We start from the raw sequence: 17,451 nt of genomic DNA, 5'->3' as shown, positions 1-17,451 counted from the left end.
GTGCGGGGTGGGCCTGGGGGGATAGGTGGAGCTGGGGGGAGGGGGTAGGCCCTGGGCCTGGCTGGGGGGACGCAGGGGGGCCATGGGCCTGGCTGGGAGGAGGTGGGGCAGGCCCTGGGCCTGGCTGGGAGGAGGTGGGGCAGGCCCTGAACCTGGCTGGGAGGGACGCAGTGAGGGCCCTGGGCCTGGCTAGAGCGGATGGGGGGGGGGGGGGGGCTGGGCCTGGCTGAGGGGATGCACGTGGGGCCCTGAGCCTGGCTGGGGTGGATGCAGGGATGGGGGTGGTCTGGGCCTAGCTGGGAAGAGATGGGGCAGGCCCTGAGCCTGGCTGGGGGGGACGCAGGGGCGCCCTGGGCCTGGTGTGGGGGGATGCAGGAGGGGCCTGGGCCTGGCTGGGGGGATACGGGGGGGGCTGGGCCTGGCGTGGGGGGAGGAGGGGTCTGGGTCTGGCTGGGTTACACTCACGCCCCGGGCCGGGTCCATCATGCTCCGCACGAACGCCGTGGACTCCCTGGTGCAGGATCTCACCGTCTCGGTTCTGCCCTCCCGGAAGAGACGCGTCATGGACGCCTCGTAGGTGAGACAGAAGCTGCCCTTGTCCTGGAAGGAGACGGGGCAGGTCAGAGCTGGGGAGGGGGGCAGGAGGGGGCATGGAGGAGGGGGGGAGAATAGGGAGCGCTACCTGCCCCTCGTGCCCATGTGGGGAGCCCCAGCGGAGCAGCGCACAGGGCCTGGCTGAGAGGCTCCCCTCACCCCTTCGCTCGTGCCCTGCCAGTGGGGACCGGGAGGGCTGCAGGGAGGGAGCAGCCCAGCACCAGAGCCGGACAAGCCCCCGGCACCGTTGCCAGCCCCAAACAGTCCCCAGACTGTAACTCGCACACTGGGAGCTGCTCTTTGCTGCCCGGGTCTGAGCCGACGGGGTCACTCAGGCTTTCCATGTTCAATCTTTCCTCTGCAGCCACACGGGCTAGAAACAGCCGAGACTCTGCCGCCCCCAGGACTCCCGGAGCTGGGAAATGGTGAGCCAGCTGCACCCGTCTCTGTGGGCACCAGAGACAGAGAGAGCCACGGATGTAGGGAAAGGGAGAGACAGACGGGGTCACGGGGCTCTTACCCGGAAGTGAGCTAGCTGCAGCGAGATCTGGATGAAGGCGTCGGGGCTGATCTTGAATAGCTTGATCAGGCCCTTCCCGAAATTGGAGAATTGGAAACAGTGGAAATCCACGTCGTCTGCCAGTGCCTTGGCCACGCGGTAGGAGCTGTCGATAACCTTCCTGCACTGCACAGAGAGCATTGGCTAATGCCTTCCTGGCTAGCACGCGGGGGCCCGAACTGGGCTCCCGTGCTAATGGGGACAGGGAATGTTGGGAGTGGGGGATCTCGCAGGGCCTCTCTGGGCTCCCATGGCGGCAGCTCACGAACCCTCTCCCTGGGATTGAACCCAGAGCTTTCCCAGGGCAATTCCACTAGCAATGTCAGTCTGGACCAGGCAGAGAGTCAGGCAGAGAGCAGCTGGGGAGCTCGGCTGGCCCAAGGTCGGTGACCCAGTGTGGGCAGGGGCTGCTCCCCAGGCAGGACACAGACCCTGTCATGCTCCAGTCCAGGTCACACTTCCCAGAGCACAAAGGCTGGGGGCGGGGGAGGATTCCCCCACTGCCTCCTGGGTTATCCCTTCCACTGCCCAGGCCTCAGTCCCCCCGCCCCTGAGAGCGCCATCTAGCGCTCGGGGTGACCACTCCATACAGCACCAGGGCGGCTGACCCCGCTGGCAGAGGAGGGAAGAGCCATCAGGAGCAGACAGAATTACACACACAAAATTACATTAGAATAATGCTAGGGTGGCAAAGCCAAGCCCACAATAGTTAGAAAATGCCAGAATGAAGGTTGCCTGGTGCCTTCACCCTCCCGTTGTGCGTATGTGTTAAGATCCAGTAGGTAATTACACCAGCGCTGCGGAGAACCTGGGCTTCCTTGTAATATTTTTGTGGAAATGTACGTGACTCAGTTTCCCCTCACTTTGTATTGTTACCCCACGGGTGTGAAGGAGTTAACTTCTGCTCTGGGATGGGGAGGTAAGAAAAGATGGTGACTTACCTGTATCGTAACCATTGTCCTTCGAGATGTGGGTGCAGACATGTATTCCACTCAGGCGTGCGCACGCCCAGCGCACCGAAGTGGGAGAATTTTGCCCAGCTGTACCCTAGGGGTGGCGCTCACGCTCCTCCCTTCATAGCTCCTCCCATGGCTATACAAGGGTGGCGCTGCCCAACCCCGCTCAGTCCTTCGCACCGAACTCCCTGGCTGGAGACTCCGACGCAGAGGGTGGATTGTGCAATACACATCTGCACCCGCATCTTGAAGAGCGCCAGTTACAATACAGGTAAGTAGCCGTCTTTTCTTCTCGAGTGGCTGCAGACACGTATTCCACTCACAGGCGGTTCCAGCCCGTGGTGGACTCGGAGTCTATTTAACAGTGAGTGCAGAACTGCCTTCCCAGCGTTTGCACCGAGCTCGATGCCATGGTGATTGCATCATGTCTAGAAAAAGTATGCACAGAAGACCACATCGCAGCACTGCAGACATCCAGCGCTGAGACAGCGCTAAGAGACGCGGCCAATGTCACCTGCGCGCTCATTGAATGACCCCGCAATGGCTGTGGAGATGTCATCCTAGCCACCTCAGAAGCCATGGTAATGCAGGCAGTTATCGCCTGGATATGCGCTGAGCCAAGACTGGTTGTCCCTTCATCCACTCAGCATGGGAGATAAGGTGGTGAAGAAAATGGCTTAATCCTTTCTAAATAACATGCCAAGCACCACCTGGCATCTAAACTATGCAGATGCCGTTCCTCTGCACTTCAAAGTAGTTTGGGGGAAAATATAGTTAAGTAAATAACTTCCACACAACACACAGTTAACCTGTGGAACTCCTTGCCAGAGGATGTTGTGAAGGCCAAGACTATAACAGGGTTCTAAAAAGAACTAGGTAAGTTCATGGAGGATAGGTCCATCAATGGCTATTAGCCAGGAGTCGCAGGGATGATGTCCCTAGCCTCTGTTTGCCAGAAGCTGGGAATGGGCGACGGAGATGGATCAGTTGATGATTCCCTGTTCTGTTCATTCCCTCTGGGGCACCTGGCATTGGCCACTGTCAGAAGACAGGATACTGGGCTAGATGGACCTTTGGTCTGACCCAGTACGGCCGTTCTTATGTTCTTAACTGAGCATATGGAGGATCTGCCATTTAGGCCTGCAAGTCGCTAACTCTTCTTGCGGATATTATGGCCCCAAGGCAGACCGTCTTCTGAGAGAGGAAAGCCCATAAGCATGTTGCTATCAGCTCGAATGGTGACCCATCAGTGCCACCAGGACCAGGTTAAGGTCCCACAATGGCACCGGTCCTTTCACTGGTGGAAAAAGATGGATAATACACTTTAAAAACCTCACCATCATAGGGTTTGAGAATAGCAATTGCCTTTGAATGGGAGGATGGAAAGCTGAAGTCACCACTAAGTGAAACCTTCAGGGAGCTCAGAGCCAGGCTTGAAGATTTCAAATGCAGCAAATACTCCAAAATGTCCTGACTCCGAGTAATGTGTTTTCTGCAGACAGGGCCGGCTTCAGGGTTTTTGCCGCCCCAAGCAGCTCCCCCCGCCCCCCCCAAAAAAGCCGCGATCGCGATCTGCGGCACTTCAGCGGGAGGTCCTTCGCTCCGAGCGGGAGTGAGGAACCCTCGGCCGAATTGCCACCGAATAGCTGGACGTGCCGCCCCCCTCCAGAGTGGCCGCCCCAAGCACCTGCTTGCTAAGCTAGTGCCTGGAGCCGGCCCTGTCTGCACTGGCTGGGAGCTCTCTTACCTGGGAATTGACCAAGGAGGTCAGGGAGAGACAGAGCCTGAAAATGGAGTTCACTGCAGCTTGGCTTGGTAGATTGCTCTGGGCTGACCAGAACGGATTGCATTAATCTTTATGTCTTGGTGCTAACCTAAGGACTTCCTAGCCTGTGTTCCAGTTGACTAAAAAACCCTATGGTGTCGAGAATGCTGTGTGAGTGTCCCTGGGTGAGGTGCATTAGTCCTTGAAAAGTGGACAAGTGTGAAGAAATGGGAATTTTTTGCAATACTGTTATGACCCCTGTGTGTGCCTCATTTCGCATGGTTCCCCAATGGGAGGGAAAAGGACAGTGTTCTCTCAGGCAGGCTAAGAGACACTGGTGTGAATGTTACCGGGGTGTCTGACCCTGAATGGGACATTAGAGGCCAACCCCATATCAGTGGAGAATCCGAGAAGACAATGGAAAACCCAGTCCCCAGGACATGGATACCTAGTGACCAGCGACCCAGCGGGATATAGATTTCCCCACTTGCCAGCTGGGGATCAAAGGAGTGGAGTGGTGTGAGATGGGATATGAGTTGGCTGCTGGAAGGAGTCGGGGCTCGCTCCTGGGATCTGACTAAGGAGGTCAGACAGGGAGAGACACAGAGCCTGACCAGTGGGGTTCACTACAGCTTGGCTGGGGTCTGGGCTGACCAGAGTGGACCATGCTTTAACCTTCAGTTCTCTGTCCCGCCCCAAGGACGTCCTGTGCTGGGTGCCAGTTGTCTAATAAACCCGACTGCTTTCCCAGCGCTGGGTGAGTGTCCCTGCACATGCTGGGCGAGATGCGTTAGTCCCTGAAGAATGGCTAAGTCTCTCCCCAGGGTCTGTCTCAGTGGCACTCGCTGACCGGAGCTCACGGGGTGAAGCAGGAGGCCTGGAGTCCCAGAGGTTCAGTCTCAGGAGGTGGTGAAGCCGTGTGGCTCACCCTGGCAGACGTGTGAAACCTCTAGAGGGTCTGGTTCACTGAACTGTTCCTCCTAGAGATTGTTCCAGAGCCGGGGGCATAGCACCGATCCTGTGGATCCACGCCAGATGGACGGAGTTGATACTGGAGACTATGAACAGTTCAAAAGGCTCTACTGCTTAAGTCTGAATTGACACCTCAGGCTCACAGGAAAAGGTTTCAGGGTTTGCAAAATACCCCAGCTGTGACCTATATGGAAACCACCCCCTGCTGGGAGAATCTCTCCACAAATGGGGTACGGCCGCAGGTGTCTCTACGCTGGAGGGTTTGTATAACCTGGATGGGTTGGAGCAGCTCTGAGATCTGTCCACACGAGTTTAAAATGTGGCTAGTGGACAGGAAGCGTAAGGATCTGCTTAGTGCAGGGGGGTTGGCAGATGAATCTGTGGACAGTAGGTCCAGGTATGAAAATGGACTGAGCCAGGTAGGGGACCCAAAACAGGGGTCACACGGGGTGCCCCAGAAGTCAGGCTCGAGGAAATCCAAGCCAGGGGTGACAGCTGATGTGGGTAGACCTCCAAAGGACCGCAGAGACCTGAGCTGTAATATCTGGAGGCGGGCAGGCATAAGTGGGCCAAATGCTCCCGGGTTAATGAAATAGTGGCCAAGCAGGCCCCTCTCTAAGGATCAGGCCTTCGTCTGCAGCCAGATTAAAAGAGCAGCCGAGCAGCAGCCATTCGCTGAGAAGCAGGAAGTCACCTCCTCACATTCCATCTACATGACATTAAACCAATGTCCCATCGGGCTGTGAAGGAGGAGACCCCGTCCGAATGGCCCCCACTAGCACCAGATACAGAAACAGATCTAGAGATGGCTAAAGCAAACGTAGTTTGATAGCATCTGTCCGTCAAGAAATCACTTCTCAATAGTTGTGGTTGTGAAATCCTCATTTCTGTATTGTTTTGTCATTATGGTTCCCACTTCCCTATAGTTTATCTCTATGGTCTCGGTCTGGTTCTTTAGTTGTTTCTGTCAGCTGTATAATTCATGTTGCTGGGTGTAAGTGAATTAGGGTAGTGGGATATAATTGGTCAGAGAATTCTGTTACAATATGTTAGGATTGGTTAGATAGATTTCAGTAAAATGATTGTTTAAGGTCTAGCTAAGCAGGACTCAAGTTTCACTCTATAAACTGGGGTCCAAGAAGGAGACCAGCTGGGAAGAGAAGAAGAATAAGAAGGAAAGACCTGGAGGAAGAAGAACTCACCCCCAAGACTCAGCCTAAGATCAGAGCTGTTAAGGATCCTCTGCACGACCGTGCAGTGAGCATGGCATTGTGTGCTTAGTGTGTATTCTGCTTGGTGATTGTTAATAACTAGAGGATCAGGATATTACTATGTAAGGCTACACTTGCAAGTTACAGCGCTGTAAAGCCTCCCCCAGCGCTGTAACTCACTCCCCGTCCACACTGGCAGGGCACTTACAGCGCTGTATCTCCCTGGGTACACCGCTGCAGGTACTCCACATCTCCGAGAGGAATAACAGCTGCAGCAGAGCGGCTACGACTCCGGGTGTGAGTGTAAACGCTTGCAGCGCTGTACTAATCACCTTGTCAAGTGGCCAATCCTCTCCATTGTTGGGACCGGCTGCAGGAATGCGGAAGTGCCGGTTTCAAAGCTCGTACCACAGAGAAAAGCAAACAGATTGCAGCTTGCTTTGAGTGAGTAAATGAATGAGCAGGGGGCCGGGAGTTCGGAACTTGCAAAATAGAGAGCTGACATGCTCCAAAAAGCACTCTCTCTCCCCCCACACTCCCTGTCACACTCCACCCCACCGCCCGTTTTGAAAAGCACGTTGCAGCCACATGAATGCTGGGATAGCTGCCCATAATGCACCGCTCCCAACACAGCTGCAAATGTTACAAGTGTGGCCACACCACTGCGCTGGCAGCTGGCAGTGTGGACAGACTGCAGCGCTTTCCCTACTCAGCTGCACGAAGACAGGTTTACCTCACAGCGCTGTACAGCTGCAAGTGTAGCCAAGGCCTGAGGCTCTTTCACTGGGAAAAGGTCCTGCAGAAGTAGTGTACATCCGGAGCCCTACATATTGGGAAAAGGGGCGGGTACTTAAACTGACCAGGTTAGTTACACCCGGACCCCTACGGATTGCGTATGGGCAGGTGCTTTTCGCCTGGAGCCCTACGGACTGGGAAAAGGTGGGGGGCCCTAAGGTGTGCAGGTAACAACTCGAAGGGCTAACCTGGTGAAAGCCCAGCCGGAGGCAAGGCAAGCTGTGGGCCTGCGGGACTGACAGCCTGCCTGTGGCTCACAGGGGAGGAGACCCCACAACCCGCCCAGCTGGGGGAGGGGTGATGTTCAGGCCTCAGCTCTCAAGCCTCAGGGTATCCCGTTCACAGGGTGTGCGCAGAGCAGCCCCAGGGGAGCAATCGCTGTATCGCCACCATTGAGGTGGATGGGAAGAGGGCCAGGGGTACCAGGACATGCGTGCTGAGGTGACTGGCACAGCCGGAGGTGAGCCCGGATCAGCTTGTGCCCAGTGAATATCCAACCCTGGGGCTTGTGTTTGGCCCATTGGTTAAGGTGCCTGTAGCAAAGAAGTACCTGAGATGGGGGGCCAAGCAGGGGCCCAAAGAGGTTGGGGTGCAGGATCAGTTACCTGCAGAGGTGCTGATGAGAAATGATCTGGATGACTGGCCAAATGGTGCCCATAACGCCCTGGTTCTTACCAGGAGTCAGAGTGCACCAGCCAGCCCTGACCAGGGGTCACCAACTACCAAGCATGGGGCTAGTGAGCCTTCACCTGGGGAACATGCGCTCCCCGAGCCAGGGCTGAGCCCAACTCTGTCCCCAGGTGAGGAAACCGAGGCACGGCCAAAGGGTGCTGTGACTCCCTCCCCCGGCAGCTGACTTCATAGAATCATAGAATATCAGGATTGGAAGGGACCTCAGGAGGTCATCTAGTCCAACCCCCTGCTCAAAGCAGGACCAACACCAACTAACCCATCTGTGACGTTATTAATATAATCTGGGACCATATAGATCATTGTTGCAACCAAGGTCCGGTAGTGGCACCCAAATCTTGTATAAAGGGGGTCAAATGGGGTGTCTAAGACAAGGTTATGGTTTGCTGGTTATGATTATGCTGTCTATATGTGTGTATCATTTTGTAGTTGAAGTTATGAATATTGGCTCTATACTGTCTGTATTTCAAACTTATGCTGTGCTTCTCGGTGACACCCCAGACAAGCTGGTGTTAGCTCTGCCTAGCCTGCTTGATGGCCCATTAAGGACCATCAGCTATACAATGGACCCATTGAGAGAAGGCAAATATGCCTTGAGACTCAGCAAAGTATGCAGGGACTGGACCATGTGACTCCAGACTCCATTTTGCTGTAATTTTCCACAGTAAGAACAAAGAGGTGTTCTTACACCTGGAAAAGACTATATAAGGCTGATGCCTCATCTCCATTTTGTCTTCAATCCTGCTTCTTACCTCTGGAGGGACTTTGCTACAAACGGAAGCTCTACACAAAGGACTGAATGACCCATCCCAGCTGGGGATGTTCCAGAGACTTGATTTGAACCTGCAGTTTATTCCATCACTGCTACAAGCCTGAACCAAGAACTTTGCCATTACTGTGTGTAATTGATTCCATTTAACCAATTCTAACTCTCATCTCTATCTTTTTCCTTTTATGAATAAACCTTTAGATTGTAGATTCTAAAGGATTGGCAACAGCGTGATTTGTGGGAAAGATCTGATTTGTATATTGACCTGAATCTGGGGCTTGGTCCTATGGGATCAGGAGAACCTTTTTTCTTTTATTGGGGTATTGGTTTTCATAACTGTGACGAACTGGGACTGTTCTTACTGTGGTCTTTGAATGCTGACAGGGGAGTGTGGCTAGGATGGTCTGCATTGGGGGATGGGAGACCGGCCGAGGGAGAATACCTGAGCATGTAACATGAGAACCCAGGAAGGGGTTAGAGGCCAGGTGACACCTTTGCTCGGGAAACTGAACAAAGGCTGGGGAGGGAGTTGAGAGCTGGCTGGTGACATGGCTGGGAGGCAGATGGGGCTCTGACCTCCCAAGGGGGCTGTGGTGCCCTGGGACCCCAAGATGGATCTAACTGAGGGGGTCCTGTTGTCTGTGCCTGCAAGACCTGTCTTGGACTGTATTCCTGTCGTCTAAATAAACCTTCTGCTTTACTGGCTGGCTGAGAGTCATAGTGAATCGCAGGAAGCCGGGGGTGCAGGGCCTTGTGTCCCCCCACACTCCGTGACAATAACCATTTGTCCCCATAACAAGTGGCACTGGTGGTGATACTGGAAAACTGGAGTGTCTAAGGGAATTGCTTGTATGACTTGTGGTTAGCCAGTGGGGTAAGACGGAAGTCCTCTTAGTCTGGCTGGTTTGGTTTGCCTTAGAGGTGGAAAAACCCCAGCCTTGGGCTGTGACTGCCCTGTTTTTAGCAATTTGTCCTGAATTGCTCTCAGTTGGGTCCCAGCAGAACCGCATCATCACACCATCCCCGCCAGACTGAGCTGCAGAAGGATCCCCCGTCAGAGAAGTTGAGGGCCTTGGCTGGCCACAGCACTGCAAACCCCTTAAGGAGGAAGTCCCTTGTTGGAGACCGGATTCCTGCGCCGGGAGTGGGCTCCCCTGGGGAAAATGTAACCCTGGGGGATCAGGAGGCAGCTGGTGGTTCCCCAGAGGTACCGCTGCAGGAGATCCTGTGCACCTGTCAAAGGCTGCTGCAGGGTTTCTACTGGCCTGGAGTCTGACGCAGTCCAACAGTACTACAGGTCCCGTGCCCCCTGCCAGAGTGGTCAGGGCCCGGGATAAGGGGGAAGCAGGCCCTGTCCTCCATCCAGACAGACACTGTGGTAGATGTGCTGCTGACCGTTTTCAGCAGCGTGGGGTTCCCCCAGCAAGGTCCTTACGGACCAGGGGTCCAATGTCATGTCAGCCCTGCTCCGGGGCTTGTGGGAGAAATGTGGTGTCTGGCACGCCTGGGCCTCGGTGTATCACCCTCAGTCCAACGGGCTGGTGGAGAAGTTAAATGGGACCCTGAAAATGACTCTGAGGACTTTTATGGACCAGATCGGCAGGACTGGGACATGTATTTACCCCAGGTGCTGTTTGCATACAGGGAAGTGCCCCAGGGGAAAGGCTCACGGAGCTCATGGGCTTGGCCAGGGAGAACCTGGTCAGGGCCCAAGGGAAGCGGAAGGTCTGATACGACCGCACAGCATGTGCCTGCTCCTATGGCACCGGGGACCAGGTGATGCTTCTCATCCCAGTGCAGAAGAATAAGCTCCCGGCCGCCTGGGACGGGCCCTTTAAGGTCATCACACAGCTGAATGAGGTGAACTATGTGGTGGAACTGTCCAGCCGGGCTCACAGCCACCGAGGGTACCATGTCAACATGACGAAGCTGTACTTGGACGGGGAGAGGCTGATTCGGGCCACGTGTGGGCAGTGGGAGGAGAAGGGGGGGATGATCTCCTGGTGGATCTCTTCCCTAAGACAGAAGCTAGCCCCTCGCTGGAATCAATTCCCCTCTCTGACCAGCTAACCCCTGCGTGGCAGGCAGAGATCAGAGAGATGCTGTGTTCCTACCAGCCGCTGTTCTCCAGCCGGCCTGGGCTCACTAACCTGGCTGTCTACCGGGTAGAGACGGGAACCAACCGTCCCATCAGTCACTGGGAGCACAGCCCAGGCCCTGGAGAGAGAGGTCGGGGACATGCTGGCTTTAGGGGTGATCCTGCCGTCCACTAGCCCCTAGGCCTCACCCGTGGGGCTGGTCCCCAAGCGGGACAGGTCGATCAGACTCTGAGTGGACTATCGGAAGCTCAGTGCCTTCACCATGTCTGGTGTCTGCCCCATGCCTCGGCCTGACGAGATCCTAGACAAGTTTGTGTGGGGACTTGTTATCTCACTACCATGGATCTCACTAAAACCTACTGGCAGGTACCTTTGGACCCAGATGCCAGGTTCAGATCTGCTTTTATCCCCCATTTGGGGCTCTTTGAGTTCCTGGTCCTGCCTTTCGGCCTCAAGGGGGCAACTGCCCCCTCCCGGCGCCTGGTGGGTCAGTTTCTGAGAGGGGTGGAGAACTTGGCCCAGGCGTACATTGACGATATCTGTGTCTTTAGCCAGACCTGGGAGGACCACGCATCCCAGGTGAAGAGGGGGCTGGGTCGCCTCCAGGATGCAGGACTGGTTGTAAAGGTGGAAAAGTGTAAGGTGGGGATAGCCAAGATGTCATACCTGGGCCACAAGGTGGGGAGTGGGCGTGTAAGGCCAGAGCCTGCCAGGGTGGAGGCGATCAGAGACTAGCCCGCTCCCCAGACCAAGAAACAGGCCCAGGCCTGCGCCGGGATGGTGGGGTACTACCGGAGGTTTGTGCCCCACGTTAGCTCTCTAGCGGCTCCCATCACCACACTGTACAGGAAGGACAAGCCAGACGAGGTGGTGTGGACCGAGCAGGGCCAGGGGGGTCTCTGCGCTCTGAAGGAGGCTAAGCCTGGGCCCAGCTGGGGCAAACCCAGACTTTGACAGACCCTTCCTGGTGTTCACAGATGCCTCAGACACAGGGCGGTGCTGATGCAGGCCGATACTAATGGGGAGAGGCACCCAACTGTAACCCGGAGCAGGAAGCTGCTCCCCGGGGAGCAGAACCATGTGGCCACAGAGAAGGAATGCCTGGCCATGGGATGGGCTCTTCAGCCGGACGTGTTCGGGTGGCGCTTTACTGTTTATCCTGACCACGCTCCACGGCACGGCTACGTTAAATGAAAGGGTTAATGCAAAGCTTTTCAGATGGCGCCTAACCCTCCAGGATTGCGCTGTGGCAGTCATTCATGGCGTGCAGATGTTCTGGCTGATGCTTTTTGTGAACCGGGGTCCCTGGACTTCCCCGGTCACTGGTTAAAATGACCCTGCTCAGTGCAGCCGCGAAGGGGAGAGATGCGATAACGCGGGAATTTTTTGCAATGCTGTTATGACCCCTGTGTGTGCCTCTGTTTCCCTTATATTTCGCATGGCTCCCCGGGGGGGGGGGGGGGGGGGGGGGGGGGGAAGGACTGTTGGCTCCCAGGGCAGGCTACGAGATGTGGGTGGGAATGAGGCCTAGCTGTCTGACCCTGGACTGGCCGAGGCTGACCCCATACCAGTGGATTATCTGAGAAGGCAATGGCAATTCCAGTCCCCAGGACACTGCGCCCCAGGGGGAGGTGGGTTTCCCAGCTGGGAAGGTGTGAGGTGGGGGATAGGAGTTGGCTGCTGGCAGCAATCTTGGCTCTGTCCTGGAAATGACGAAAGAGCTCACGACCGCAGGGTTGGGCTCTGGGCTAACCAGGAGGTCTCTGCTTTAACCTGCCTTTCTCTGTGCTGACCTGAGGATGCCCTAGACTGGGTGCCAGGTGACTAATGAACCCAGCTCCTCTGACAGAGCGGTGAGGGTGTCACTGCAAATGCTGGGCGCGGTGCCTTAATCCCTGAGGAGTGGACAAAGCTCCAGCAGGGACTGGCTCCGGGACAAGGCCCCAGAAGGGACTGAGCTCGTGGTGTGAGCAGGACAGTTGGAGACCCAGAGGTCCGGCTGCATGGCTCACCCTGGAGGAAGCGAGAGACCCTGGGGGTCGGGCCCACTGACGGGCTCCTCCTAGAGACAGGGCCAGAGGTGGGGCACAGCCCCAGTGCTGCAGATCCGTGATATGGACATCGTCCGGTCGCACCTTGGAGCGGTGAGGAGAGGGAGCATGCTCAGTGCAGACAAAATCTTGGAGAATTTAGCCGCCAATCTCCACTGAGCGCGTGCAAATGGAGATTTTCCGAGGTTCAGAGCTGGGGATCTGCACCGGGCTGACAAGAGGCGCCCAGCGCAGGCTCACCCCAGGCTCGGCTCCAAAACCACGAAGCAGTTCTCGGAACGTTTCATATGGACAAATCAATGTACTTTCCCCAAGCTCATTCTTGGGCACAGCCGACTTGTTTTGTCTTACCTTTTCCAGGAGAATTCAGCCCGAGGCAGACCCCGGCCCGGGAAATTCCAGCCCAACACCTGAACTTTGGCAAAGTCATAAGCAGCTGAAAACAGGCTCTTACAATGGGAAGCGTCTGGCAGCCTTATCTGTCGGGGTTGCTACCTGCACTGCCCATAACAAAGCTCCCCCCAAGCCTGGGAGAGTAGAGTGGCCGGGGGGTTAGTGACTCCAGGCTCTGGCAGAGCCGGGGGAGCCAGCGCCCGGCTCACAGCTTGTGGCAAAGGGGGTCGGCTGATCCCAGCGGGGGCAGGGCAGTTAGGCTTGGGGGGAAGGAATCTCCCTTGCTTACAGCTGGGCTAAACCTACCTCCTCCGGAAAGTCCCACTGCAGCCTCTGGGGAGGGGCCATGGCTGTGCTGGGCTCCCCACAGCAATGGCCCCCCTCGCTGTAGCCCAGGTGGAATTTGTCTGTCCCCAGCATGAACTGCAGAGAAAAAAAGACAAGGAGGGGGAGGGGCCTGTGTGAGTGCAGGAAAAACTCCCGCACCCCCGGGGCCGGGAACCCAGAGCCCCTTCTGTCCCTGTGCCCACGTACCCCTGGCACCACCCTTGCACCCCAAGGGCTGGGAACTCACAGCCCCTCCCGTCTGTGCCCACGCACCCCTGGGGCTGTGTCACGTTATTGACTTGAACTGGGACCATATAGAACATGGTTGCAACCAAAGTCCTGTAGTGGCACCAAATCTTATATAAAGGGAGTCAAATGAGGTGTCCAAGACAAGGTTATGGTTTGCTGGTTATGATTATGCTGTCTACATGTGTGTGTATCAGTTTTGTAGTTGAAGTTATGAATATTGACTCTATACTGTCTGCATTTCAAACTTATGCTGTGCTTCTGGGAGACATCCCAAACAAGTTGGTGTTAGCTCTGCCTAACCTGCTTGATGGCCCATTAAGGACCATCAGCTACACAATTGACCCATTGAGAGAAGGCAGATAGCCTTGCAACTCAGCAAAGTATGCAGGGACTGGACCATGTGACTCCAGACTCCATTTTGCTGTAATTTTCCACAATAAGGACAAAGAGGTGTTCTTACACCTGGAAAAGACTATATAAGGCTGATGCCTCATCTCCATCTTGTCTTCAATCCTGCTTCTTACCTCTGGAGGAACTTTGCTACAAACTGAAGCTCTGAACAAAGGACTGAGGACCCATCCCAGCGGGGGATGTATTCCAGAGACTTGATTTGAACCTGCAGTTTATTCTATCGCTGCTACAAGCCTGAACTAAGAACTTGGCCATTACTGTATGTCATTGATTCCATTTAACCAATTCTAGCTCTCATCTCTATCTTTTTCCTTTATGAATAAACCTTTAGATTTTAGATTCTAAAGGATTGGCAACAGCGTGATTTGTGGGTAAGATCTGATTTGTATATTGACCTGGATCTGGGGCTTGGTCCTTTGGGATCAGGAGAACCTTTTTTCTTTTACTGGGATATTGGTTTTCATAACCATTTGTCCCCATAACGAGTGGCACTGGTGGTGATACTGGGAAACTGGAGTGTCTAAGGGAATTGCTTGTGTGACTTGTGGTTAGCCAGTGGGGTAAGACCAAAGTCCTCTTTGTCTGGCTGGTTTGGTGCCTTAGAGGTGGAAAACCCCAGCCTTGGGCTGTAACTAGCCTGCTTTAAGTAATTTGTCCTGAATTGACACTCAGTTGGGTCCCGCCAGAACCAGCATCATTACAGGCTGAGAACTCAGAGTCCCTTTGCACACAGAGCCTGACCCTCTGTCCACATACACCCTGGCAACACCCCTGAGCCCCCTGGGCTGGGAACTCCCAAACGCTCCTGTCTCTGTGCGTCCCCCCCTGGAATCACCCCCACCCCACCAGGGCTCAGACTCGCCTGCAGAGGCACACCCTGAAACAGCATCTCCTGGCACTATCCTCCCTGCACTGAGGATGGGATCTTGGCCCCTGCCCCAGGCACGCCATGGACGGTCCCCTTCCCCCCACCCCAATTACCTCCCAGAGATGCCCCATGATGGGCGCGTCGGCCCACGAGTGCTCCGCGTTGGTGCCCACTTTGCCGTTCTTATACACGACCAGGGTGAAGGATTTGTCGAACCACCTGGGGGAGGGGCACAGCATGAGACGTACTTGGCAGACACTGAGACGGGGAGGGTGCCAGGGGCAGGGGCACAGCGTGAGACACACACACCTGGCATGGGGGGAGGGGAGGAGGGGCACACTGTCGTACACACACGGCTGGTACTGGCGGTCGCGAGGGCACTGAGGACACGGCATGAGTTGCACACAACGGGCAGGGGGCAGTGAGGGGGTGGAGGGCGTGTTGTGAGAGGCACATGGCTGGCACTGGGCCAGGACATGGCGTGAGATCCACGGCTGGCATGGGGGGAATCACAAGGGCGTGGGGGACACGGCATGAGATGTCTGTGGCTGGCAAGGGGGGAGTTCAGAGGGGGGAGCACAAGGGGGTGGGGAACATGGTAGGAGACACACAGAGCTGGCACAGGAGGAGCACAAGGGGGCGGGGGACACGGTGTGAGACCTGTGGCTGGCACAGGGGGAGCACAAGGGGGTGGGAGACATGGCAGGAGACACACACAACTGGCACGGGGGGAGCACAAGGGAGTGGGGGACACAGCGTGAGACCCGCGGTTGGCACGGGGGGAGCACAAGGGGATGGGAGACACAACGTGAGACCCGCGGCTGGCACGGGCGTGCGAGGAAACGGGGAGGGATGCCGTGACGGGAAGAGTCCAGAGTCAAGGCTGGGGAGGTCAGTGCCCAGGACAGTGCCAGGATGGAGGTGCGGGGCGGCGGCGCTGTCCCCTACCTGTCGTAGCAGCGGCCATGCAGCAGGGACTTGGCGTAGCGGTCCATGCTATCCTCCCTGCCCCGCTCGTACCCGTGCGCCTCCTCGTCCAGCGCCAGGAAGAAGGCAGCCCGCTCGATGGCGTCCAGAGACACCTTGTTCTTCCCTTGGCTGAAGAACCTGGCCCGGGCCTCGGCCCACGGGACCCTGGCCAGATGGGGGGGGGGGGGCACATTACTGAGGCCGATCAAGGGGCTGGGGCAGACCCATGCCAGGATCCTGATGCATCCCCCTCTGGCAATCCCCCCTCCCACCACTGGCCAGGCCCAGTCCCCCTCCCCCAACCCCAACCCCACAGGCCAGGCCCAGTTCCCCTCCCCCAACCCCAACCCCGCAGGCCAGGCCCAGTCCCCCTCCCCCAACCCCACAGGCCAGGCCCAGTCCCCCTCCCCCAACCCCAATCCCACAGGCCAGGCCCAGTTCCCCTCCCCCAACCCCAATCCCACAGGCCAGGCCCAGTTCCCCTCCCCCAACCCCAACCCCGCAGGCCAGGCCCAGTTCCCCTCCCCCAACCCCAACCCCACAGGCCAGGCCCAGTTCCCCTGCCCAGCCTAAGCCATGCCTGCACTTGGGCGGTCTCCTAGGCCAGGGCTCTCAGCTCCCCAGGGTTGGGTCCCCAAGGCTGGCAGTGCCCCATTCGCCAGCCCCTAGCATTGCCTCCTTGGGTACCCACCTTTCTCCAGCAGTGAGTGCCGCCAGCTTCTCCTCCCCAGGCTGCGGGGGCGACGGGTCGTCCAGGATCCTCTGGAACTGCAGCTCCAGGTCCCGCGGCTTCAGCAGCTTCCCGCCCTGGTACAGCCACAGCCTGTAGAAGCGGCCCTTGTGGTAGACGGCCAGGTGCTTGCTGTCCGACAGGTGCTGCAGGGTGTCTGCGGGCAGGAGATGCACCAGCCCCAGTCACCTTCTCCACTGCTCACCGCAGCCTGGGCTGTCCAGGCACCAGGCTGCCGGGATCCAGCCTGGGCCTGCATGGCAGCCCTCGGGGGGTAACGAAGGGCCCACGGGGCCCTGCACCTGGGAGTGTTGGGAAAGAGCCCAGCTGCAGTGCAGAGCCATGGGGGGACGGGCTCCAGGCGCTGCCCCTGGGGGAACAGAGCCGCTGTGATGTGGGGGTACGGGCTCCGGTCACCGCCTCTGGGGGAACGGAGCCGCCGTGCCCGGGGCGACAGGCTCCAGGCACCACCCCTGGGGGAACGAAGCTGCTGTGCCGCAGGGGTATGGGCTCCGGCCACCGCCCCTGTGGGAACAGAGCCGCTGTGCCACGGGGGTACGGGCTCCGGGCGCCCCCCTGAGGGAACAGAGCCGCCATGCTGCGGGGGGATGGGCTCCGGCCACCGCCCCTGGGGGAACAGAGCCGCCAGGCTGCGGGGGGATGGGCTCCGGCCACCGCCCCTGGGGCAACAGAGCCGCTGTGCCGCGGGGGTACGGGCTCCGGGCGCCCCCCTGGGGGAACAGAGCTGCTGTGCCGCGGGGATACGGGCTCCGGCCACCGCCCCTGGGGGAACAGAGCCGCCAGGCTGCGGGGGGATGGGCTCCGGCCACCGCCCCTGGGGCAACAGAGCCGCCATGCCGCGGGGGGATGGGCTCCGGCCACCGCCCCTGGGGGAACAGAGCCGCTGTGCCGCGGGGGTACGGGCTCCGGGCGCCCCCCTGAGGGAACAGAGCCGCCAGGCCGCGGGGGGACGGGCTCTGAGTCCTGGTTCTGGGGAGAGGGAGCAGCTGCTCCGGTTCCTGTTCCCCCCTCCCCCCGCGCCA

General features: G+C 57.6%; 1 protein-coding gene across 1 annotated transcript in view; it reads right to left on the bottom strand.

Moving 5' to 3' along the window:
• Positions 1-17,451, bottom strand: part of CPT1B (carnitine palmitoyltransferase 1B) — a 42,665-nt gene that overhangs the window by 11,875 nt on the left and 13,339 nt on the right. Inside the window, exons 9-14 of the mRNA XM_065401395.1 lie at positions 16,370-16,565; positions 15,658-15,843; positions 14,823-14,928; positions 13,161-13,277; positions 1,115-1,279; positions 466-600 (exon numbers count right to left, since the gene is read on the bottom strand). Of these exons, the coding sequence (XP_065257467.1) occupies positions 466-600; positions 1,115-1,279; positions 13,161-13,277; positions 14,823-14,928; positions 15,658-15,843; positions 16,370-16,565 (905 nt within the window). The remainder of the gene's footprint in view (positions 1-465; positions 601-1,114; positions 1,280-13,160; positions 13,278-14,822; positions 14,929-15,657; positions 15,844-16,369; positions 16,566-17,451) is intronic.

Source organism: Emys orbicularis, chromosome 1 (assembly GCF_028017835.1).
Source record: "Emys orbicularis isolate rEmyOrb1 chromosome 1, rEmyOrb1.hap1, whole genome shotgun sequence".
In the NCBI taxonomy this organism is placed as follows: domain Eukaryota; kingdom Metazoa; phylum Chordata; order Testudines; family Emydidae; genus Emys; species Emys orbicularis.
This window is presented reverse-complemented; position numbering and strand designations above follow the sequence as displayed.